The sequence below is a fragment of the Gouania willdenowi genome, chromosome 15 (assembly GCF_900634775.1).
Source record: "Gouania willdenowi chromosome 15, fGouWil2.1, whole genome shotgun sequence".
NCBI classification, from domain to species: domain Eukaryota; kingdom Metazoa; phylum Chordata; class Actinopteri; order Blenniiformes; family Gobiesocidae; genus Gouania; species Gouania willdenowi.
In genome coordinates this window covers 22,166,773-22,193,116 of record NC_041058.1, presented here as the reverse complement: position 1 = coordinate 22,193,116, position 26,344 = coordinate 22,166,773, and the positions used below count along the sequence as shown (strand labels likewise).

Here is a 26,344-nt window from a genome sequence, read left to right as displayed (position 1 = left end):
ACAGTATTAAAATGTTATTTTTGGTCATAAAAATCAATAGTATTAAAACGTTATTTTTGGTCCTATAACAATTAACAGTATTAAAATGTTATTTTTGGTCATATAACAATTAACAGTATTAAAATGTTATTTTTGGTCATATAAAAATCAACAGTATTAAAATGTTATTTTTGGTCATATAAAAATCAACAATATTAAAACATTATTCAATTGAGAGGTTGTACAATGTCACAATATCACAATGTACACCACGAGGAGGTAAAACTACCGGTACATTTGGAATAGCATTATCATGATAAAAAATGATAATAATAAATAAAGAAAAAAACTGCTACAACTAATAGTTTGCTTGAAACTAATAAATATATTTCCAACTTTGTGAAATATTATGTGTTTTGGTCTCGCTATGGACCCACCTTGGTGTGAGTGCGGTTGTTATGTAAGCATTCTTGCAGCACACCCTCAAACTTCTTCACCAGGTTGTCCCAGCCTTGCTCCGAGGCGGTTGTGGCACTCTCGTAGCCAGAGGTGACGGAGGAGGCAGAGGCGGTGTCTGAGTCAACAGACAGCAAAGAGTTGAGATCTATGTCAAGAGACTGGGAGTCACATTCTCGAGCTGGTTCCCTACTTGGTTCCCTGCCATTCCAAAGAGTTTCAGGCCAAAACAACCCCTCACCCTCTCTCTGCGACCCTGATGCGGTCGCAGGCAGTGTTTGGACAATAATTGAAAGATTTAAAGAAATGTCTTTGGTTGTTGAAGTTTCTGGTTTCATTTGAGGCACTTGTGGTGTTTTACCCAATGGTGTTAGTGGTTGTAGAGGCCAGATTGGTGCAGTGGTTGTTTCCGTCCTCTGGCTGGAGTTGAGCGACTGTTGGATGAAACTAAAGCTGGAGCTAAAAGACTCTTCATCCATGGACGACCACCTTAGGTTTGGGTTAAAACTGGTTCCATTCTGTTCATGTGGGGAGTGGCTCAGATTGATAAGTGTCCTGTTAGCTGTAGTGAAGTCCACGGGGAGGGGACGGCTCTTTAGTCTCTCAGGCTGTTGGTGATTATTTAGCAACACTTTGACGACCGGTGACTCAGCAAAGTCAGTGTGACGTCCAGGTTTTCCGTTCCTAATGCAAGCAGTCCCCTCGTCTTCCTCCTCGTCCTCCTCCTCCTCCTCCTCCTCCTGTCCATAAGTGGTGCTCTTTAGCCTGGACTGGCCTCCTCTCGTGTGCCCTGGTTTTCGATGGAGCCTCTTATGTCCAGAGCTGCCAGCTGACCCTGATACACCACCACCTGTTGATGCACAGATTAACTATTAATCTGGACAACGCAGGCAGGAGGAGGCTAAAGTGTGAGTTTATAGAGTTATCAGGACAATGGAACAATCAGGTGAGCCAAATAAACCAATGTGGTAGCTAATCATATTAATGCAACGTAACTAAAGGATAATTCTAAGTGACGTAGTGGGACGTTCCCCAGTCTTCTCTGTTCCAGCTATTCGGAAACAGCAAAACCACGCAGTTGCACTCAAATAAGAACATTCTCCTTAAAGTATACAGCAAGCGTTAACAGGAAGGCTATTTCCTGCTAACGTTAAACAGACTTCCTGTTAGATTTTAAATAGTCGTCCATGGCCAAATGCCAGGAAATATACAGAAAAACACATTTTAGCCTGGAAAAAAGGAGGACAACACTTTTTGTCACCTATTAGATAACTATTGCATCACACAGAAGCAACGATGCCTGAGAGTAAAGAGCTTTCAATTCACATTTGACTTATAGAATATTAAAAACAACTTCAGTATTATCTAAAGTCCTTTTCAATATAACTTTTCACCATATTTAGCTATTGTGCTCTTGATCAGCAACTTGTCGCTCGCATTGCACCTCATACGCTTTTTTTTTTTTTTTTTGGTTGGCCCCACAAACTTTTTTTTTTAATTATGTTTTAATCCACAAAAGATGTTTTAAATGAGCTTATACAGTTAATTTTAACTAATTAAATTAGATTTGCTGTCGTGCAGCCTGTCGTTTTTACTCGATGCTTCTGCTTTTTTAGACACTAATAGTAATTAGGGATGTCCCGATACAACTTTTTCATTTCCGACATGATACCGATATTGCAGCCTTGCGTATCGGCCGATACCGATATCGATCCGATATCAGCATGAATCATACATACTTTTGTTACTTTTTTTAGTAAAAAAAAATAATAATTACCTTTTTTGTAGTGTGGAATGTCAGAAAAGACTTGATCAAGTGATGTTACTCAAACAGAGAAACAATAGTCAGCAACAGTAAGTATGAGAAAAACTGACCCGTTTATTATTAACCAATTGGTTACATGAATTTTAACCTTCAACATAATATCTACAGTATTCTACAATTCAATGAAAAAAAATAAATTAATTAATAAAAATAAAATAAATCGGAAATTCGAATCCAATATCCGATATTCGTTTTCAGGCTGATATCGGACCAATATCCGATATCGGATCGGAACACCCCTAATAGTAATGTGACTATAATTAAAAGTTTTGTCAATGCTAATACATTAAATAAGTTATTTAATTTACTGCTTGAAAGTGAAAAACATTATTGAATTGTCAGGAAAAAGGTTGAATGTATGCACGTGTGAATATACTATTTATTAAATATGGGGCAAAGGTCACCATTATTTAGAACCTGGTTTGGTTTGGGAAGTACAACAGGTAGACAGTGTACTGTGCACTGATAAAACCCAAAGTGCAAACAGAATTTGGACGATAAAGGCTGGTTTGTGTTTGTAGGCATAGACACCTGCTGCACTGCAGCGCCACGTGATTAATGCATGTAGTATGTGTAGGAGATGAAGAGGCAGACTGAAATGTTGGGAATCAACAGCCTCTTTGTGTGCAGCTGCACTGCTCCCTCTTCATCCTCGGGCTCTCGGTTTTCTCTCCTCCATTATCCACACACACACACACACACACACACACACACTGATGCTTTTGTGCTGTAACATGTGGGCTCAGTCCTACTGTTGCCATTTACAAATTCAAAGTAGAACTAAACCGTCGTGGAAGACGTTCATTTATGAACCAATGGAAGATCATAGTTTATGGTCTCTGTGTCTGCAGCTGTGTGTTAGTGTGTTAAACCAGGAATGTTGGACATGGCAGCAGTCCAATCACGGTCCAACATCCGTTCAGTGACATCACATCTGAACTGACCAGAGAATTAAAGGATGACGCTTTACAGAGCGCTGAGAACATTTCAAGAATTAGTGTGAGAGTCACACAGTGTAGGAGTGTGTGCAGAGGTGTAAAGAGTACTAATATATCCTACTCAAGTAGAAGTAGTGTTACTTCACTGAAATTGTACTCAAGTACAAGTACAAGTAGGTCATACATAAAATACTCAAGTACAAGTAAAAAATAAGTATCACGGGGTGGGAGTGGGAGGGAAGGGTGCTACTGTTACTGGGATGTGTTACGACAAAAACAAATTTGTTTGTTTTTTATTTTCTTTTTTGTATTTTACGATGTTGATTGTTATAATGTGAATGCTGTAAAGTGGTGAATCTTGCATCAATCAAAAAAAAAAAAAAGTACAAGTAAAAAGTTGCTCAAGTAAATAGTACGTTTATCTTTGGTAATAAATCTTGCCATGGTTCCCTTGCATACAGTAAACATCTCATGTGTAAACTTAAAAAGGAAGAGACCAAATCTTTTCTACAAAGTTTTGTCAAAATGTACAATTCTTAAAAAAAATAAATAAATAACTTCAGTTCAAAATAAATACAAACTCTAAGGGTCTAAGTATAGATACATTTATGAAGAGACAATTACCAGCATTCAATGCTTTTTGTGGTCATACATTACGTTTAATCTGATTGGTGATGTGATATATTTAATTATTGTCTGGTCATTTCCTTTTTTTGTAGTTTCATAATGTCTGTTGATCATTTTAAAACAAAAAAACGTGAATTTACTCACTAACAGTTGGGTGTAGAAATGTAATGAATTACTTTACTTCTTTTAAGACGTACTTAAGTACAAGTAAAATGACTGATTTAGAAATACACTCAGAAAAGTACAAGTACCCATGAAAGCAACTCAATTACAGTAATGTGAGTACTTGTAATCCATTACTTTCACCTCTGACTGTGTGCGTGTGTGCGTGTGCGTGTGCGTGTGTGTGTGTGTGTGTGTGTGTGTGTGTGTGTGCGTGTGTGCATGTGTGCGTGTGTGTGTGTGCGCGCAGAGGACCCTATTCAGTGTAAGAACCCTCTGTCCACTACATCTCAGGTTACACTGAGCTCCATTAAGTGTTTCTTTGCAGACATGACCACTGTTCCATAACCAGTCTGAGAAACTCAAAGCTCTCCATACATATCCATTGCATCCAAAGCCTGTCCACCATCTGCCACCATCGGTCAGATCATTACAAAAACCTTCTTCCTGGATAAAAAAAAAAAGACTTAATCATTGAATTTAAAGGACTTGCTCTGACAAACTCACAAGACTTTGATTACACAAATGTAGAAGTTCCCAGTAAAGGGGAAGGAAATGCCTCTGTGCCTATTGTGAGTGTCCTCTGCAGCATATGCATGTGTGTGTATGTGAGAGAGAGTGTGTGTCAAGTGGAGTCTATCTTAGTCGATGCTTTTCACTAGTGCCATTCGCTGCTTCCTGTTTAATAATCAAACTGGTGACCAGGGCTTCAGAAAGCTCAGTTGAGCCTAAAAAAAAAGCCTAAAAAAGCTCCAAAATGACAAACTTAGAACAACAAATGCAGCATTCTAACTCTCGCTTGGAAATTCTCTGCCACGTGTGAGAAAACAAAGCATCTCATCCAGAAGAGAAGAGATTATTTACCTTCACAGTCTAAAGAGGCCCTCCTCTGAGTCCTTTCCTCTCACTAGCGCAAAGGGCTTCAGCTAAAGAGACCAAGGAATGCTGAAGATCTTGTAAAAACAAAACATGTGAGGTACAAACTCAGCAGCCTCAGACACACACCAGCAGCAGATCGACATGTCAGCAACCTCCTGAGACGCAGCACTGCTCTGCAGATGTGCAAACCAACCCCCCCCCACCTCCCACAACTGCATGGTGAACAACCACAGAGTAAAAAAGGAGAAGTGAGAACCTCCATCCAACCCTAATAACTATGTATCGAACCAATCGGAGCTTTACTGTGTGACATTCCAAGATTGCATCTGCTCTGGCCCACTTCCTTTGTGGTCACATGAGGATCATAAAGCAGCTGAAATGATGACGGTAGTAGAGTCACATTTAATGTGTGCTTTAAAATGAAAAATTTAGTCTTATTATGCCACTGGATACAGGTCTGCACTATAGGTGTGAGTATAATGACACATGGTGAGATTGAAGATCTAGCTGTAATACAGATGAACCTTGCTGCTAGTTAGCATGAAACAAGTAGGATCATCATCCGCAACAATATTTAAACACTTTTTTTTTTATTAAAGGAAGCAAAACAAGTAACATTGGGCACTGACACAAGTGCAAACAGACCAAATCAATCAATAACGATATTGCATTGAAGATGACAAATAGCTACATATCGTCACCCTGTAAAAATAATCGCCTAACTCATTTTTTCAAGTTTTTCAGGAAACACAAAAAACTTCACCAAAAGTGTAACACACATGACATAGACCATCATCTTAAAGGGGTAAAATCACATGATCTGATCAACTGAGGATGTAGGCAATTTTATCAAAGGTGGCCGGAGTCATGAGGAGATAAAAATGACTGAGGCGATTATTTTAACAGTGAGTGATGATATGATTCTGCTTTTTAAAATCATTTGGTTTTTTTTAATATTTTCATTGGGGTATTAATTTGTTAGTTTGTCTGTTAGCAGGATTACTTCATAAGTACGTAATGGTTTATGACAAAATTGTAACCAAAAAATAGACCTCCATTAGTGGGCGACCGTGGCTCAGGTGGTAGAGGGTCGTCTTCTGATCAAGAGGTTGGGGGTTCGATCCCAGTACCTGACTATGTGTCGAAGTGTCCTTGGGCAAGACACTGAACCCTAAGTTGCTCCCAGTGGTCGACTAGCGCCTTGCATGGCAGTCCTGTCCTACTGGTGTGTGAATGTGAGAGTGATTGGGTGAATGAGCTGATGTGTAAAGTGCTTTGAGACTGCTTCAGTGTGGTGATAAAGCGCTATATAAATCAAGTCCATTTACCATTACATTTTTGTAGGGGATTGGATCAATATACTGATTCTGGATCAGTTTGAAAAATAAAATAAAAAAATCTATTTCTCATCAACGACCACATTTCAAATTAGTTTTATGAAATTTGACTCTGATTCTTCCAACAAATAAATGGAGTTGTCCATGCATTTGGACCTACTGTTTCATTCCAAGCCTTTAAATTGTGAATGATTATGATGTCATGATCAGTGATCACTGATTACTGTAAATATCTGTCAAAAAGGATATTTGATATTTGGTGCATGGCGGAGGTTTTTAGCACACTGGATTCTCTTTTAAAGGTGTATATTACTATATATGAAATGATAGAGTTTACTATGGTAGACACACTACTAATGAGAGCCATAAGAGTAAACAATGGAGATGCTTTTCCAGTACGATCATCCCACAGACAGTGTTTTTAGGGACAAGATTTAGCATGTCTGGATTTTAGCCTTAACTGGTGTTAGATTTCTTTCTGATATCATTCCACAACTCTTCATTGCTCAGAACTTCATGTCAAATAGCAGATTCACTTAAAGTCAGACAGACTGGTGGCAAGATTAGATAGAAATAACAGGACTTACTTAAGGTTTATAATGTATTTATTAAATAAACACAACACTTAGTGGTGGTTTTACTTGTTATAATAAGTCACTGACGTGTGAAGAGGCTCCACTTATATATAGTATAGCTCTAAGCTGTAATCTGGTATAATTCACCAAATTTCACCAACTTTTTTCCGGTTTCAACTGATGCAGATGACATTGTGTTATCCTTTAAATAATGGAAAGCTACTGACAAGTTTGTCCATGTGTGCGGGTACACTTGTTTGTCTTCTGTGTCATGAATGGGACTCTCATGGAAGCATATTAGATGACTATTGTGGTGCTTTTAATATTAAACTGTCACCTTGCATTACTGCCAATAGATTACGCGTCAAACTCAAGGCCCGGGGGCCCAATCCGGCCCCTTAGAGCAGTGGTTCCCAAACGGTGTGCCATTGCACAATGATGTGACGTGAGGCAAGTCCGGGGGATGGCAGGGGGATTTTGTGACAACCATACATTATTATTGCAATATATACAACTACACAAAAATAATATTTTTTTTTAATTTACTACTTAGTAGGCACTCATTTCATAATACAGAGGCAAACTCCATACCTACAATTTTTTTGAAAGATTTTTTTAATAAATATTTCATGGGTAATGTAGTTGTCTTTGTCACATTTTATTTGGCATGAGTAAATAATTATGCACATTTACAGATATTGTACATGATGAGTGATAACACGTGCTATAAAGGCTATTTTGCACAATAGTTGTGCCTTCAGATTTTTACTTGTCTTTTGGCGTACCTTGGGAACCACTGCCTTAGAGCATCACATTTGGCCCGCTCGAGAAAGTTAAAAATTATAGATAAAAACATGAAACATTTTTTAAACGACCAAATAATTCAGTTGCAGTTGTAATCTCAACCCCTCAAAACGCAGAAGAAAAAAAAGAAATAAATAATTCACAATATTTGTAGAGCTCAGTTTTGCAGTTCTTATATCACAGGATGGCAGTTATTTTTTATCTCAAATTGCTGAAAGAACTCTACATTTTTGCAAAATCTGGCAAATTTTTCTCCAATCTTTCCATGAAATGTCCCCAAATTTCCAAAATCAGGGAAATTTAAGTGAAGATCCTGCAAGGACTGATATACTCATACTTTATCATCTATGAATCGTTTATACGTGGAAGTGCAAACCAGGGCACATTAATGTTGAATCTGCTTTTTGTTCCCACCTAAAATCTGTGGCCCACTTACGGACAAACTGGTCCGTATTTCACCCCGGAACTCAAGTGAGTTTGACACCCCTGTAATAGATGCAGAGGATGAATGTGTTAAAATGGATTTTCAAGAAACAAATTTCAGCCTTCAGGGTAGCAAAATACATGTGGGCCTATGTATGTGTTAGTGGTGTCCTGATCCGATATTGATATCGGATATCGGTCCGATATCAGCCAGAAATAAAATATCGGATTTTATCGGACTGCATCTGAAATCTCCGATATCATAACCAATATAATAATTTATTTATTTATTTATTTTATTCAATTGTAGAATACTGTAGATATTATGTTGAAGGTTAAAATGTATGTAACTAATTGATTAATAATAAATGGGTCAGTTGTTCTCATACCTACTGTTGCTGACTATTGTTCTCTGTTTGAGTAACATCACTTGATTAAGCATTTTCTAACATTCCACACTACAAAATAAACATAAAAGTGTGTATGATTCGTGCTGTTATCGTATCGGATCCATATCGGTATCGGCCAATAGTCAAGGGTGCGATATCGGTATCGGATTGGAAGTGAAAAAGTTGTAGCGGGAAATCCCTAGTATGTTTGGTTACTAAATACAAGTAGATTCATTAAAATAAACTGTTTTACCAACCTTGTTCTTCACTTCCGGTGAAAGTGGCCATTATAACAGACATATAGGCTCAGCATGGGATATTATCCCAGTAGAGTAAATAGATCTATGATGGTGTGAGTCATATAAAGTGGTAAAGATGGGACAAAGCAGAGGAGAGCTTAAATACCTCAGATCCTCTTGATCCTTTTCATCAGACTGCACCCTGTAATGTTGGAGCTCTTTATCCCTGCCTCAGATCAAGGACTTTCCCTTCTTTTCTCATGTGATGGTTGTTATTGTTCTCCACAAGTGTGCTTTGGTTCCACGCACACTAATGTTTGCCTTTGGTTCAAACGAGAACATGTGATAGTAAAGGTGTTCCTACCTTCAGTGTGGAGCAGTGAGCTACTGCTGCTGGTGTGACAGTCCAGTCCGATGAGACCAGCAAACATCTTCATTAAAAAATAAATTAAAAAAAAAAGGAGGTCAGAAAAACATCAGCTCAGATCCCACAGAGCGACATGTTGTTACTGTAGAGGAGAGGAGCAGCACTTTCTTTCTTTCTTTCCGTTATGGAAAAGTGAACTCAAACTGGTAATATGTTCAGAACTCTGGAGGAATGTCTAAAAACAGCTTTGGATTGTAATCCTTTGTAGATAAAAGGCATTTCCTGCCACGGTTAATGATTTCATCTCAGGCTCTTGACGCGTCGTCCAAAGCGCAGCGAAGCAGCAGCAGAAGCCGGCAGGAAGTGACTGTTATTCAGTGTTCGTTTTTAATGTGAGGAGGAATAATGATAAATCCTAATGTGAGTTGTAATGGTGAGAGTGAGCAGGAGAGGTTTGGAGATGGTCGCTCTGCGTCCTATTGGAGTCAGATCTACTACGTGGGCAGGAATTTGACTCCAGACTCCTTCAGACCGCCTCACATCCACAGAAGCTCTATAGCTCTGCCTCTGTCCGCTATGCTGCACAACATGGAACACCACTCACATTCTAATGAACAGCCTCAGGATAATCATCATTTTTAACAGGAGTCTACGTCTGAGGCCACATTCACACCAGTTGGATTTGAAGAGACCAGACATAAACTAACCATTTGGTGTAAGAAGTTTGTGCACCATTTTTTTTTCATTTATTTAAAGATCACTGAACAAAATGAATCTGCAAAGTATTTAGTCACATTTAAAGTTAAACTGTATGAAGGAGGAGCCATAGTTTAGCACAAGCACTCAACCATAATATATATTTATAGAGGTCAAAATCTAGATCTAAACCCATGTCCTTCTGTCTGAGTCAACACCCTAGCCTTATTTTAATCTATAGTTTGTTTTGTCTTTGATCCAGAATGTTTAACTCATATTAGTTTAAGGATCAGAAAAATTCAGTTTTCTTTTTCTCTCTTTTTTTCTTTTTTCTTTTAGGAAAGAAATATATGTATTATATATATATATATATATATATACAATGTATTTTTTTTACATATATATTATTTTTTTATTTTTATTTTTTTTACATTTTATTTTAACATTCTAGCTATAAACATAAACATGTACAGTATCCTAACAATAATTATTTATTCATGTCAAGTATTACAGTGTGGTCAGGAACAGAGAAACAGTGAGTCCAGCCTTTGACCAGCAGGTGGCAGACTTTCCTTGCACTTCAACAGAGAGCTAAGAAGGTCTAAATTAAGAGCAAAGTTTCACCCTGAGAAATGTGACTGAACAGATATTTTCTCAAATCTTTCTATTTTGTAACAACATACAATCTCTGCATTACAAAACTTCAATTCAGGACCTTTTTTTTCTTTCAGTGTGGCAGAGATGCTCAGCCTATTATTGTTTTTCAGTTTTTTTGTGTAACAAGGGGGATAAATAGCTCTACTTAGGTTTAAACATATTTTCCTTTATACAATCCCTGTAAATATAAGAGCAATGTTTTTACAGACTGCACTAAGGATATCACCCCCCCCCCCCCCCCCCCCCCCCCCCCACACACACACACACAATTTATTTATTTATTTTATAATAATAATTTAAAAGGTATAATTAACGTGAAACACACCATTTACAATCACTGTACATGTTTTCTCTTAATTTAATATTAATATAAAAAATCCATAACTATACCTGCTAATCTTCTGCACATATTTGTATTTATTTTAATTATTGTTCTATTCTATATAATTCTATTGTGTTGTTTGCACATTGTGTTCATTGGTTTTAAGATTTTTGTTACTGACTAGTAAAAACAAACAGGAAAGTAGAAATTTCCTTGTACTTAATATTTTATTTTAACTTTTGATTGCACTGTTTTGCATTGCTTTTGGATTTTGCATCATTTTTATTAATGTTGCCTCAAGACATTTGCACTATACCTGTAAGTGTTATATTGTATTATAGTGCATTATTCTAAATTTTTAAAATAGGTTGAAGTTTTTTTTAAATGGTTTGTTGTGTGACATACAGTAATTGCATTGTTCTGTCGTGATATTTAAAATAAATAATGTGTACACACTGTGTATAGCCTTTAAAAACAACTATCTATTTTCATTAATTCATGGGGGGCAGGGGGGGGTCAAAGTCCACTATTGCCTAGGGCACCAAATGACCTGAAGCCGGCCCTGTTCTGACAGTGTAGTGGATGGAACAGAGAATGAATGAGATAAAAGGACAACAGGCAGGGGATGTTTGTCTTTAGTTTGTGTGTTTAACAGAGAAAAAACACACCCACACACACACACAGAGTACACTTTAGAACTTTATCAGGACCTCCTCTCCTCACGAGGAGTCTCTGGAGAATAAAATATGATAAACTAGTCAGATGCACATAAAACAAACACACTTTTCGAATAATAATATTAATGCATTGGATTTATATAGCACCTTATTTTGGTGACTTAAAGCACTTTACATGACATTATACTTTCACTCCACACTTAGTGGCAGACTGACAGAAGCGAGGCTGCCATAGTGCGCCAATATAGCCAGGAAATGCCCTTTATTATTTGTTTTATAGTGCTATTTATTAGGTAAATAATAATGATTTTAATGTGTGTATACAAACGTTATAAACAAGTGCTGATGTTTAGATGAGAGGTTGAGAAAAATGACTTCAAATTCTTAATATCATGAATGTTGTGTTTAAACTGCAATAGTCCAGTGACTACAATTCACTGACAGTAAACTGATGCATCTCTGATGTAGTTCACTGACCGACTAAGGGTACATCTGTATTATTATCATGTTTTATTCTTTATTTTGGGCCACACAGACAGACTTTCGCACACACTTAAAAAACAAACAAAATAACACCCCCACTGCACGTGCCTCGTACAAAGGCCACAAGTTCCTCCTCCACAAAGGCAGGTGGCCGACAGTTGGACCTTAGATTATCACAGTGTGACAGAGGGAGAAAACACATCACATCAAAGCAGATAAAACTCTGAGATGAAGTATGAATCTGATCCTTAATATCCTAAACACATGATTTCATAGCAATAAAAACAAAATGAACAAGCAGGAGGAAATGTGTGAAACATCAAAGTGAAACTAAACGGAAGCAGACAATCACATAAGAAGGAAGATCAACACTGATACTCCATGGTTAAACCATGCTCTCCTCGGGGTCAATGAGTGCGGTCCGACTGGAGAAGACGTCAGCCAGCATGTGTTTGGGGATCTCTGAGCCGCGGACGTGCAGAGCGTAGCAGGCGTCCTCCACTTTGGCCAGGCTCTGTCGCAGCGTGTGCAGCTTCTTGGAGACCTCGTAGGGGCCCGTGTTCCCGATGTAGGAGAAACCGTCGTGGATCTGTCGCAGGAACTGGCTCAGCTGGAAGGGTGTGTCGATATCGCCGTTGGCCACACTGCTGATGCACATGCGCATCAGCTCGCCGGTCAAGTCTGCCACGCCCAGCAGGTAGTCAGAGGGCGTCACCTGGAAGGTGAGAACCTGCACATCTGCTGGGACGACTTCAACAGAGCTCTAAGGAGGAAACATGAGAACAATTCATATTAAGACTCATCTTGGCACATTTTATTTATTTATTCATTTACCCTTATTTGTTTGCACAAATAAAATCATTAAAAAAATCCATCAAACATCTATAACAACTGTGCTAGTAGAGGTTAACAGGGTTCCTACAGCTTTAGTCAAATTACGTTTGTGGTGGCAAAATTGATTAATTATGTATACTCATATATTTGCTTTTTGATCTCATTCAACTTAATACCCCAATTTGTAACTTTCCACGCCTGTCTGATGTCTTTTCCTCTTCCTGCAAAGTCAGTGGGCCCATACTCCCATAATACAGCTTCTCTAAAGGAATGTCAGTTGGCCTCAGTTTAATCTCGAAGGCCAGAGCACATCCAAACCCACCCCAGACATCACATACACACACACACACACATCATATACAGATACACACACACTCACTCACACACCCACACACACATCTAACTGTCACCCCGACATCGGAGGTGTCACCTCCGGCAGACTGACCTTCCCCCCCTGGTCTCTTCTTTGCTGTCTGTGGAAGGGGGGAGGTGGGACAGTGGGGTATAAATGTGTGTGAAAAGAACATTTGGGCCCTTCTTCTCGTCTCTCCTTTGGCCAGAGGAGACCACTTCTTTGTCTATCCCGCTTTGTACCTTTTTTATTTAATTTAGATTAAATCATTTTTTATTACTTCATCATCTCTCCTGTCTGGTGTTCATTTATCACCACAGAGTGTGTTTTCAAGTCAAAGACGAGGTAACCGTAAATTTCACCGTAACACGTTCAAGACTTTTTTTTATTGCCATTTGAAATTAGATTTAAGACCAACTTCACAGTAAACATAATTGGTAGGAGAAAACGCCACGTCAATAACATAGGGTTAGGGTCATTTTTTCCAAGTGTCTAGCGCAGACGTGCAACTGGCACCCCCAAATTAAACACACAAATACACAAAATGACATCAAAATACTCAAAATCACTCCAAAAACACAAGATGACTACAAAACAAGCCAGAAATCTATAAAACAACAAAAATACCAAAAAACAAACCCAATAACAAAAGCCGTTAAGAATAATCTTTGTTTGACAGGCAATTTTCATTAAAATTACATTTTCCTATGTTGTTTTTAAAAAATTTTAAAAACGAATATTACCCGTGTATTTAGAAATGTGACTACTTACAATCATAAAATCATACTTGTGTTAAAAATGTAAGACTTTTGAAACATTGATGCAAGACATTTTAATGAAAATTAAGGCCTTATTTTTTAGATTCATTACATTTTTATGGCTTTTAAGACTTTTTAAGGATCTGCAGGAACCCTGGGTGAAGAACACCACAGTGTCTTATGAAGCCACCTCAACAATTCCAATTACAAGTATACAAGTACGAATTAAAAAAAAGTTACTTTTCTGACAATTAACAACATCTGCAAATGTCTTTTTAAAGTGTTTACAGTGGATATAGATTTCAGAGTCTGAGGTAAATCGTTCTAAAGTGATAGGTCTCTATAGATCAAAGTTCATTGATTAATTAAAGTTCTGCAATGCAGTAGATAAAAAATCCCTGCAATGAATATTTAAAGAAATTACAGAATACATTTGGTACCTCAGTGGGCAAGTGCACATATCTATACATGAATAAATCATTCCTGTAAATGTTAACATTGGAAAATGTACAATATTTAGTATTTCCTAAACAAAGGACCAGATGAAGACAATTCATCCGAGGAATCCAACATTCGTAGACATTTCTTTTGAATTAGCGAAACCTTGTTTAAATTAAGACCAACGCTTTGACTGCATAATATTAGGTTTAAAGCACCCAATGTCTATAATACTGCTATGTCAATATTAAAAGTCATCAAGTTCTTCCTTAAACTTACCTTTGGATCCACCTTCTCTGCTTTCATGAACACCAGCTTAGCATTGATCTCCTCCAGGCTGATCAGGCTGCGATGACGAATGTAATGCAGGAAAGAGATGGCCTCCACGTATTCCTGAATACCTAATGCATGAAAGTACAGAACCATGTGTCATTGCCAACTTTTAAATAAGGCATATGTTTGAACTTTACTGTAAACTTTTTACCAAAAAAAAAAAAACAAAAACAAAAAAAAACACACCAAATGGTATCAGCACAGCAGTGCTCACAGATGGACAGAAAGATTCAACTGAAACCTGTTTCCTGTTTCTGTCTTTTAATAGAACAACAGACGAGATTTCTCTGTTCAGATGAGCCACCATTTATTTTTCTGGCCCAGAGTAAACAGCAATCAAATAATCACAGGACGGAAGACTTTGTGTCCCGAGTTTAGTTTCAGAGCGGCAGTTGAACTTCAAAGAGTCTCGTACAGTATCTCCCTGAAGCTAAACTCTGATCACTAGGCCCAGCCCGTATCTCTGGATTTAAACAATAACATTGATACATTACAAGTAAAACAAAGATACATATTTCAATTACCTTTAAATCACACATTTTGTGATTCAATGCAGGTAAATCCATCTATAAAGCAAGGAATCTCTGGCTGTATGTGTGTTTGTGGCTCAAATATATCTGCGGTACAGGGACAGACAAAGCTGAGACTTTCAACATGGCTGCTGCTTGGTTCAATGGTGTGCAACATCGGATTCGTTTAAACGCCCCACCCCCACACGTGTTTGGGAATTGGCGCTATACAAATAAAGATCGATTGATTAGTGAAGAAAACAGGAAAAAAAACAAGTTCTAACTCTCTCTCTCTCTCAGCAGGCTGCAGATGTATGCTAGCCTAAATACAGTGCTAAATATTTAAATACTTCCTAGGATTTAAACAGTGATTAATCAGCTGATCAGTGCGGTTTCACTTATCGGCCTGTTTAGTGTCCATCCTGTGCACTTCCTTCAATTTGTAAATTGAATTAAAATAAATAATAGCTTGATAAAAAATAATCATGGACCTGGTTAGTGAATGTTGTAAATCATAAATTTACCTTTTCAAAGTGAGAACTCATACTGCCCTTTTCACACTCGGAATATCGCTTGCCCCATCAATAATAATAATCAATTTTATTTATAAGCGCTTTTCAAAAACTCAGACACTTTACAGTTGTTAAAACAATTACACAAATCAAAGAAAAAAACTAACAATAATAAAGGGGAGAAAAAGTGTGGAAACAGAGAAGGTGTGTCGCTTTGAAACTGCTTTCTCTCATCGGTTTTTACAAAAGTGCTCAGATATGTGCATCATTCCTGGGGTAGGGTCCGAATTCCGCCTACTGAAGACCCAGGTAGTCAGTGTTTTCGTGCACCAGGGGTCACCTGTGTGGAAGCGAGGGGAATACTTTGCTTCCACACTGCTGCTGAGCTCATCGGTTTTACAAAAGTGCTTCAGTGGAAGTCCCTGGTCCTCCCTTGAGTCCAAATATGTGTAATATTACTAATATAACACTATTTAAAACACTAAAGATCTCTGGATTAACATTACAAACGCCATTAGGTTGGAAATATTAAACAGTGAAAACACATTGTATTATTTTTTACAATGCATCAGGTCAAACTGTCGCTCTGAGGCGAGCAGGCAGCTGGAGATCATTCCTCAGTTTAGAAACACAACTACCGATGTTTAACACTTTTAGACACTGTTGATCATTTGGCTAAAGGATCAGAACACACGCACAAAAACAAAAACCATTGCACATTTTGGGAGACCTATTTACAGCCAAGAACATCTGGACACAGCTGGTGCACAGCTGGTGCATAGAACTCAGCCTCAATCTAAAAGAAGGTATTATATATAACAAGGTCTAATTGGAGGGATATGCCACTGGTCACATCGCAGAGGATGCAGGTATATTATTTAGGTATTATTTTTACACTGTAAAGTTGTTTTATGTACTGCTGCCAGGACACTTCATCTCAATGTGGTTTTCCTGACGAAATAAAGGCTAATGAATGAAATGAAGTGAGTTATTTATGGCATATATATACAGTATTAGGTTTAGGTTGATTATTTATTCATTTATTTATCAATGGCATATATCTGTTGGTATTAATTTATTTATAATGGCATATATTTGTTGGTATTTATGCATTTATTTATTTATCAATGGCATATATCTGTTGGTATTAATTTATTTATCAATGGCATATATCTGTTGGTATTTATGCATTTATTTATTTATCAATGGCATATATCTGTCGGTATTAATTTATTTATCAATGGCATATATCTGTTGGTATTAATTTATTTATCAATGGCATATATCTGTTGGTATTTATGCATTTATTTATTTATCAATGGCATATATCTGTTGGTATTAATTTATTTATCAATGGCATATATGTGTTGGTATTTATGCATTTATTTATTTATCAATGGCATATATTCTGTTGGTATTAATTTATTTATCAATGGCATATATCTGTTGGTATTATGCATTTATTTATTTATCAATGGCATATATCTGTGGTATTTATGCAATTTATTTATTTATCAATGGCATATATCTGTCGGTATTAATTTATTTATAATGGCAGAATTGGTCCTCCCCAATTAAAATTGATATGATATTTCAATGTGCTGTCAATCATGAAACTGTAGAAGAAACAGTTTGAATAAGTAATGATATAAAAAAGTCGAGATGTTTTCATGCCTTAGTGAAAAAAGACAAACTATTACATGAAGTGAAAGCCTAGGAATGGGTACTTTGTAAAGACTTAATATTCACTGTGCTCTCCTCATCCGTGACACACTTTAGTGTTCCATTTGCTGCTTTAACTCTAAACACAACAATGAGTAAAAACATGAAAAATAAAAAAGAGGGAATGTGAGCGCTGACCTGGAGTGAAAGCTCTGTGAAACTGATGGATGTCTTCTCCTCTGAGCTCTTCAGCTATTAATCCGATCTTCTGTGTGACTCCATCCAGTTTCACCGCCGCCTCCTTCAGAACCTCCTCCACATCTGGTACACTTCACAGAGCCGCCACAAACACATAGAAGAAGTGGAAAGGATGTAATTAGCAGTGCATGAATCTTCAGGCTGACTGTCAGTAGATCAGATTTTATTTGAAAGTATAAATTGTATATTTTCTCATTCATACATAATTTAGCCAATAAGAAACAAATGTTACTGGAGACACAAAAAAAAAAAAAACTAACTTCTGTGGTAAGTTTAAGAGGATTATGTATATAAAAAATATTAACTTTTCATGGGAAATACTGATTGAAATGAACCAAAAATGGCTGCATTTCTGCAGTAATTTTAGATAACCGTTACTGATGCTAATATTTTAGATGATGCTGAATTTCCCAACTATATTAACATTTTTGTTAGGGGCTAACCTTCAATTTGTAATTCCCTGTTTTTCCCTCATTAACTCCTCTTGTTACAAAGTTTACAATTTTGAAAATTCCTGGAATTTTGAAACCCTAGTTGAAATGACGTTTTGTGTTTGTATTATTTTGCATAGATGCTAATGTTTTCTGTTTGGATATGAATAATTATTTAAAATTACTACCAATTTCTGGTTAATTCCAATAAATAATTCCCATTAAAAGTTTTTGAACACTCCCAAAATTCCAAAGCAAGTTCCCTATGTTTCTTACGCAATACCTTTGCACCCCTTTGCAACCCTAATTGTTACACATATTCATGAAGCAGTACATACTTTGTCACCCTGTTGCAAGAGGAAAATGCTCCTCTTGCTTTCAATAGTGATATCACGGCTGATCTTCACAAGCCGCTCATATTTATCATGTTTGGTGTCGAGTTCCTGCTGGAAAACTTAGAACAGAGAGAAACATTTTGTTTTAATTTACCAAAACCTCACTAACCATATCAGTGAAGAATGCCATCATGATGCTAGAGTTACCTTTAAAGGCAGCAGCGATGGATGAGGAGGACTGATCTGCAGTCATGTTACGCTCCTGCTCGGTTTCAGCTTTCTTCCTTGAACATCCGTCCCCTGGGGAAAGTCTGAATATTTTACTGCTTTTTAATTAGCTGCCATGTTAACTTTTAATGGGTGATCTGAGACCTGTGATTATTCACAACAAATCTGGTTTCTTGGATTTTATTAAGCCTAAAAACAAAGCAGCATTGGTATATCTTCATGTGTAAAGCAATACCTAGTAAGTAAACTCCATTTTAATCACAGAACTTGGTAAAGCAGCTTTCTCTTATTTTGAACTCTGGTCTTGGATCAGTTTTCAGAACAAACTACATTGTAATGATTTGGTCTCCCTGGGAGAATACTGTACAAAGCTGTGATTTAAAGTTGTGTAACTATTGTGTAATTGCTATTCCTAAACGAGATTTTGTCATACGAGTCTGCTATCGTATTGTTTTTTTCTGTTAAACATACTTTATTTTATAAATTTGGTAACTGCAATGGTGTGCAATCCAGCTCAAGTCTCCCTTAAAACCAGATTTCGATCTCAAATGACTTCCTGGTTGAATTAAAAATACATGATTAATTATGCAGGTTTTATTTCTCCAAATACAACCATGTCATTCTGCCTCTAAACTGAAACAAAAATGCAGACTTAGGAGAATTAGGATGGAGAAGTTGGTTTTTGTATCTTAATATCATGCATGAGACATGGAATGACAAGTAAACTCAAATGGTCTTTCAAGTAATATCTCATAGCAAGTTGGCTTAACCACCTTCAATAAACTTCCAAGAAAGAACAAATGTTGGAATCCTTTGAGCCAATAACAAGCTGGCACTTGTTGAACAAATATATATATTTATATCCGTACGCAACGCCCCTCATTGGCCAGTTTAGGTCATGTGATAACTGCACCACGTGACCTAAACTGGCCAATGAGACGCTACGCACTTGTACTTCTGTTTGTATTAATACGTCAACTACGTTAAGGACTAACTAACCCTAACCTACGTTACGGACTAACTAACCTTAACCCTAACCTACGTTATGGACTAACTAACCTTAACCCTAACCTACGTTATGGACTAACTAACCTTAACCCTAACCTACGTTGCGGACTAACTGAGTCTAACCCTAACCTACGTTACGGACCAACTATCCCTAACTGTAACCCTAACCCTAAACTATGTTACAGACTAACAAACCCTAACCCTAACCTTCGTTGCGGGCAAACTAAGCCTAACCCTAACCATAATCTACATTACGGACAAATTAACCCAATCCCTAAACTACGTTACAGACTAACAAACCTTAACACCTAACCCTGACCTACGTTACGGACAAACTAACCCTTGCCCGAACTTATGTTATGGACTAACTAACCCTAACCTACGTTACTGACCAACTACGCCTAATCCTAACCCAAACCTACATTAAAGGCTAACTAACCCTAACCGTAACCCTAACTCTAAACGACGTTACAGGATTAACTAACCCTAACCGCACAAAATGGTCACGTGACTTTCGATAAACGTCATCTTTCGTACGGATAGAATGCCAGTATATGGATATGCATTACGTACGAGGAGACACTTCCTTTAAAGGTACACTGTGTAACTTTTGGCCACTAGGGACCTGTAACTTTCACGGTCAAGCACCCCCTAGTGGCCACAAGCGCCGCAGCACTGTTGCAAATATCAGTCAGTCGGGCCGGCATTCGGCCATCCTCCCCGCTCGGTCGGTGGCGCTCCCCTCCTTTTCCCTGGCCTCGCCTCTGTCATTGGCCCCCTTCCCCATGAGTCGGCGCAGTAGTCAGGCGACCCGGCGTACGCGGGGCGGTGTCCGGCGCCGGGTAGAAGGTGGCCGGGTCTCACAGCCGGATCTCGGCGGCGTCTTTTTAGCATCCTCAGAAGCAGTTTTTTTTTTTTTAAATGTTTTGCTTGCCTCGGTCATGAGCAGTAGTCAAACAGGCAGAAAAATAGGAGCAAAAGCCTCAGCCCAATGAGTATATCTGAGCCTGTGGTCACGTGACTACTGCAAAGGGATACGTTCTGCAGGCATTCTCTAGGTCACATGACCTGGCCAAAGACGGTCCGTCTCCTCCAAACTTACATAGTCTATATTTCAAGAGGGAAGCCCCACTTGGAGCATCAATACTATCAAGCGCTGTATATCGGCCTGAGGAATCATTTAAAATAACTCATATGGCTCAACTCTTTAGGTCAAAAAGTTTGTGGTGTGCCTTTAAATAAACGAGTAGTGTATGCTTTGAATATCCATGACTCTGTCTGAATGACGATACATCGATTATTTCTCCCAACTTCAATAATAAGAACGGATTTATAAACTAAAGAAACCTCTTGGGTTTGAGTTGACACGTCTTCAAGCAATACTGTCCACACTAAACTGAATCAACATGACCTGGATGACCGAGAACCCTTACAGACAAATTATTTATCCCAAACAAAAAAAAAAAAAAAAAATCAAAATATAGCATCGACTGATAACTTAGCCACGCAACTTTACCATTGTTCAATCTGACACATGTATTTAAGCGTATTTATGATGCAGGACGTTAGCTGAAGCAGACAGACTCGGGAATTGAACCCATAAAACGTCATATTCACGTTAATTATACCTGGCCATTATTACAATGAGTCAGAATGTTTATGAGTAAATATCCACACGTGAAAACAGGCTACAATTCCCCACCCTATCATTAAGACTGTACAGCACAGCTTACAAGAAGAATAAAAACACTTACCTTCTCGCTTACTCATACTTAAAGTGCTGCTTAAAATAAAGATTTGGAATAAAGGTAAGTAACTATTTTCGATATTTGTTGTATGTTTTAGCTTCAGTAAGTGAGAGCGCTGCCTAACAAATATAACGCTAATATGTATTTTACGCGTGCAGAAAGATATTCAAATAATTAAAAAAAATAATAATCTGCTCATTTAGGAAAGAATTAGTCTATAAGAGATAGCTGATATATTTTATCTTAAGTTCACAACGACTTTAAGGGCGAATTAACATGTTTACGTAGATTTTACCGCAGGCATTCACATGGACATCCCTGAGTTGGGGTCCTTTGCAGTTTCGGCGCATAGGCTGAAGTAAGCTAGGTGCACTGTGGGAAATGAAGTATATTAAAGATTGCTAAACTCAAATTTAAACAGGTGAGAAGACAATGACAGAAAAAAGACAATCTGAGTTCAATTTTCGATTAAAGGGATGGATTTGTTTTTGTTTAAGATTTCACCACCACAAAGTAGTTTCTCTCATTATAATAATAACAACAACGCCCAGTTCGAAATAGAAGAATTATATGAATAGCCTAAATTCGATACAATAGAAACAAAAGTAGAGGCAGGAGTACTTTCCAACGCACTCACATATGCACAAAGAAACTAGCAGTTACACCCAAACCAATGGGTATGCCATTTGGTTTTATAACAGCATGCTGCTTTAAAAAAAGATAATTACATTATTCAAGAAAATACCTATGATTAACGTTTTTATAGATCCAAATGTTTTATCAGCTTTAAATGATTACAGATTAATAATCTTCCATGTGTAATATGTGTGTGTTAGAAAGTGCTGAATGATTAAAATGACAATTTTTAGAATTCTTCTTTTCATTCTTGCAGGTTAACGAATTGGTTTGCCAGAAACATTATGGTTGTTAGATTATCTTTTTACCCTCTCAATGCAATCAAAAAGGTTAAATCTGCGAATGAATAAACCGAAATTCATCTTGTGTACCCCCTTTATCACATTCACAGAAAACCTACTTTGATTATAATAACAATAGTATATTTCTATATGTGCATAACAATGTTTTATATTTATATTACATTTTTTTTTTTCTGTGTGTTCTGTTATGTATGTGTATACCAGACCCAGAGTTTTACATGGATGGTTGGATGATTGGATGGATGGATGGATGATGATGGTATCCAACATTTTTTACACCATTAGCAAAAAAAAAAACATTAGGACCCACTAAAATCATGCAAATTATGCTTTTATTGAGTAGGCCTATCACATTTCAAAGATTAGCCAATCAGGTTTAATTTGATGTTTTCATGCAATTTTTTTCTTTTTTTTTCCTAACAAAACGTGTAAATTCACCTCAGTTTTAGTGATAACATGTATATAATGTGATCTGAAATGCATTCATTCTTAAATGGATGAATCATGTTAATATGCTAATAGTTTCTTTGTTGTGTGAAAGGAATCTCACATATGCGAAGCTGGAATGACGACACGACATCTCGACGTTACCGGAAAATGCATTCAAGTGCTGCTTGAAAGCTCGTACTTTCGAGCTTCAAAAGTCAGATGGATTATCCGTTGATTCCGTTTCGAAATAATGAGGTCACACCGTCAAAAATGCTCTTTCCATTACCTCAGATTTTCCATCACTACCACAGAGTAGTGATGGGGCGCCAATTGTAGGGTTGCACATGCTAAAAATAAACAGCAACTTTTCATAACATTTAGCAACAAAGCACGTTTAAAAAACGTGTGTGATTTTTTTTTTTTTAATGTTATTTTGACCATATTTACAGCCATCTTTGAGACATTTGTAATAAATTCTTTTCTTGTAAAAACATAATGTCAATGTTAAATCTAAATCTAAATTTAAATGTTACAGTAAATCTAAATTTAAATGTTAAATCTAAATTTAAATGTTAAATCTAAATTTAAATGTTAAATCTAAATTTAAATGTTAAATCTAAATTTAAATGTTAAATATTAAACCTAAATTTAAATGTTAAATATTAAACCTAAATCTAAGTGTTAAATCTAAATGTTATGTGTAAATGCTAAATATTAAATGTTAAATCTAAATGTGGAACACAATCACTCCATCTGAATAGACCACGGATAGCGCTTGTTCGCGTCAATGAAATTTTATTTTGGTACTTCCTGTGAATTTGCATATTAGCTAAATATTTAGTTTCACCTGTGACATTTAGATTTAACATTTCACGTTTAGATTTAGATTTAGATTTAGATTTAATATTTACATTTAACATTTAGATTTACATTTAAAATTTCACATTTACATTTAGCATTTAATATTTAGATTTAACATTGACATTATATTTTTACAAGAAAAGTGAATATCACAAATTTTACGAACATTGCAGCAAATCTGGTCAAACGTAACATTAAAAAAATAATATACGTTTTTTAAATGTGGTTTGTTGCTAAATGTTTCAAAAAGTTGCTGTTTATTTGAACAAGTGCAACTTCACAATCAGCACCCCATAATTAATTAAGAAAAACTAATTTACAATGTAATTTACAAAATAAATACAGCCTTGTACCAATGACACAAAGGAAGAAAATAAATATATGTAGCCTTTACAGGAGGTCAACAATGACAACATCTTAAAAAACTTGGTTCTACTTAAATTTGGTCAAAACTCTTTGAGATATTTTGTTCACACATTCTTTTGTTCTCCCTTACGTTCTTAAAGAGCTCATTCTTCTTGATGGGAACCAATGGGACAGACTTTTCATCCCAAGTCACTGATGTTGTTTACTGCTTCTAGAGATTGATTAAAACTGTGAAAACCTCAAAGGAAAAACAGCTTTAAGATTTCTATCAACATCCCTGCTGGAAAAAAAAATGCTATAATTACAAATACGATATCTAAAAATTAAAATAAAATAAATAACATTTGTTGGAATTGTTGTAGGGCAGTGGTTCCCAACCTTTTTTCAAGGATTCAAGGATTCAAGGTTCTTTATTGTCAAATATGCCCCATGTTAAACATACAGCACAGATGAAATTGCAATCCCCCCCCAACCCCCAGTGCAAACCTGCAGTGCATAAAAAGAGCACTTAAAACACACAACATTTTGACCCCATTTTGATATCAAAAATGTCTGGCGACATGTCTCAGAGACTTTTTTTTTTCTTCTCTAGAATTAGTTTTAGATCATGTTTATTAAAGTGTGCTACAAACACAGAGGAGCCAGGGTTAGTGCACAAAGCGACAAGTGTGCCACCTCAAATATTTTTATACTGCATGTCATTTGAAATAGATTCATATTTGAGAATATTTAAGTATAGGATAGAGTTATTTGGTATTTGTTTCAATCTCTCTCCTCTAATAGACAGACACAAAAACAGTTTATTTCCCTCTGCCACATTACCTGGTGAACTTGTATATATGAATATATTTATCCTTTATCCTCTATCTATCCTTTATTTATCTTTTATCCTTGATATTTATCATTATTATTATTATCATTGTCTCTGGTTTGTCTTTTGTTCTTTGCACCAACAATCAAGTCAAATTCCTTGTGCTGTGCAAATAAAACCTTTCTGATTCGGATTTATTGTGTATTTGAATAAGAATAATAATAGTATATTGTTTTTTTTTTTTTTTTGTTTTTTTTTTTTTTTTATCATTTACTAGACATTTCAGGCGACCCAATTTTAATTCTTGGCGACCCCACATCTGGTCCCGACTCCAAGGTTGAAAAACACTGTTGTGAAATATATAGATGAATCATTGTATTGCATTATCAAATGAAATACTGTCTCTTTTTAAAATGGTTTATTTTCTAATCTTTCATACGTGCACTTTTACACTGATTTACTTTTTTACAGTAACTTATGTTGTTTTAATGATGATTGTCTGACTTGAATGTTGTTGGGAGGGGCATGATCAATAACAATAAAAAGATTCTATTCTATTATTGTACAGCTCTTGAGGTTGAGGAAACAATCATTGTATTTGATAATTGGCAGCCATGACTAGTCAAAAAGCACGTGTTTTTATTGACCAGCGGACTTCATCACTACAGTCATGAGTAAGTACGTGCACCACGTGTCTCGGGCGGGGATCGCCATGTGTCCGGCAGATTGTGAAGGCAGCGCAGAATGGGGGGTGGGGTTTATATAAAGACGTCAGAGCCAGGCTGAGCCGAACACAAGCGGTGCCATGCACACAGTCATCCTACCAGCAGACATGCCTCCCGACGACCTCGACCCACCCCGGAACGCTGGGTCCCGGGTTCCCATTATCGTGATATTTAACTGATACACCAAACAAAGAAGGAATGAACGCTCTACAATGGCAAGGGTTTGAGTCCTACTTCGGGGTCCGGCTCTGTGTAGCGTGGCGCAGGCAGCGGAGCTTTTAGCAGGAACGGACTTGGAGACATGGAGAAGCAGCAGCAGAGCGACCTGGAGCAGGAGCGGCAGTACTGCGAACTCTGCGGGAAAATGGAGAACCTCCTGAAGTGCGGGAGGTGCCGCAGTTCCTTCTACTGCAGCAAAGATCACCAGAAGCAACACTGGAAGAAACACAAGCTCAGCTGTAAAGAGCCGCCGCCGATCCGGGAGGACCCGGCTCCGGAGAAACCCCGGGAAAGGAGAGGCTCCGAGCCGGCTGTGAGCACGTCCGGCCCGGCGGAGAGCTCCGAGCTCGGTGAGGTAGTAGCGGGAGAAAACGGCTCCAGCAACCCCACCACCACACACAACGGACAAAGCAGCTCTTCCCTCCAGAAACTAGCCATGGAATACATAGTTCCGTGCATGGACAAGCATGGCATCTGTGTGGTGGACAACTTCCTCGGAACAGAGACCGGACTGGGCATACTGGAGAATGTCAAAGCTCTGCACAAATCTGGAAAGTTCACAGATGGCCAGTTAGTGAGTAAAAAAAGTGACTCCACCAAAGACATCCGTGGGGACAAAATCACGTGGATAGAAGGCAGAGAGTCCGGCTGTGAGAAGATCCTGTTCCTCATGAGTCGCATGGACGACCTGATCAGACACTGTAATGGCAAACTGGGAAACTACACGATCAATGGAAGGACTAAAGTAAGTGTA

General features: G+C 37.3%; 3 protein-coding genes across 6 annotated transcripts in view; 1 reads left to right on the top strand and 2 right to left on the bottom strand.

Annotated features, from left to right (window-relative positions):
* The window catches only part of disc1 (DISC1 scaffold protein), a 76,407-nt gene extending 66,861 nt beyond the window's left edge, over nucleotides 1-9,546 (bottom strand). For 2 of the 3 annotated variants that reach the window (XM_028469213.1, XM_028469215.1), the window contains exons 1-2: nucleotides 8,998-9,546; nucleotides 417-1,285 (exon numbers count right to left, since the gene is read on the bottom strand). In XM_028469213.1, coding sequence (XP_028325014.1) covers nucleotides 417-1,285; nucleotides 8,998-9,070 — 942 coding nt within the window. In that variant the 5' untranslated portion in view covers nucleotides 9,071-9,546. Of the gene's footprint in view, nucleotides 1-416; nucleotides 1,286-8,651; nucleotides 8,741-8,997 lie in introns of those variants that run through there. The other variant, XM_028469214.1, reaches the window with a different exon arrangement.
* Nucleotides 9,547-11,847: 2,301 nt separating this feature from the next.
* tsnax (translin-associated factor X) lies at nucleotides 11,848-21,542 on the bottom strand. The gene is given in 7 exon segments (XM_028468656.1): nucleotides 11,848-12,598; nucleotides 14,497-14,618; nucleotides 17,432-17,562; nucleotides 18,261-18,274; nucleotides 18,276-18,376; nucleotides 18,465-18,557; nucleotides 21,248-21,542. Coding segments are annotated over 7 exon segments (855 nt in total). The 5' UTR covers nucleotides 21,264-21,542; the 3' UTR covers nucleotides 11,848-12,220.
* A 3,861-nt stretch (nucleotides 21,543-25,403) lies between these two features.
* Nucleotides 25,404-26,344, top strand: part of egln1a (egl-9 family hypoxia-inducible factor 1a) — a 31,777-nt gene continuing 30,836 nt past the window's right edge. Inside the window, exon 1 of one of the 2 annotated variants that reach the window (XM_028468986.1) lies at nucleotides 25,404-26,335. In XM_028468986.1, the coding sequence (XP_028324787.1) occupies nucleotides 25,673-26,335 (663 nt within the window). In that variant the 5' untranslated portion in view covers nucleotides 25,404-25,672. The remainder of the gene's footprint in view (nucleotides 26,336-26,344) is intronic. The other variant, XM_028468987.1, reaches the window with a different exon arrangement.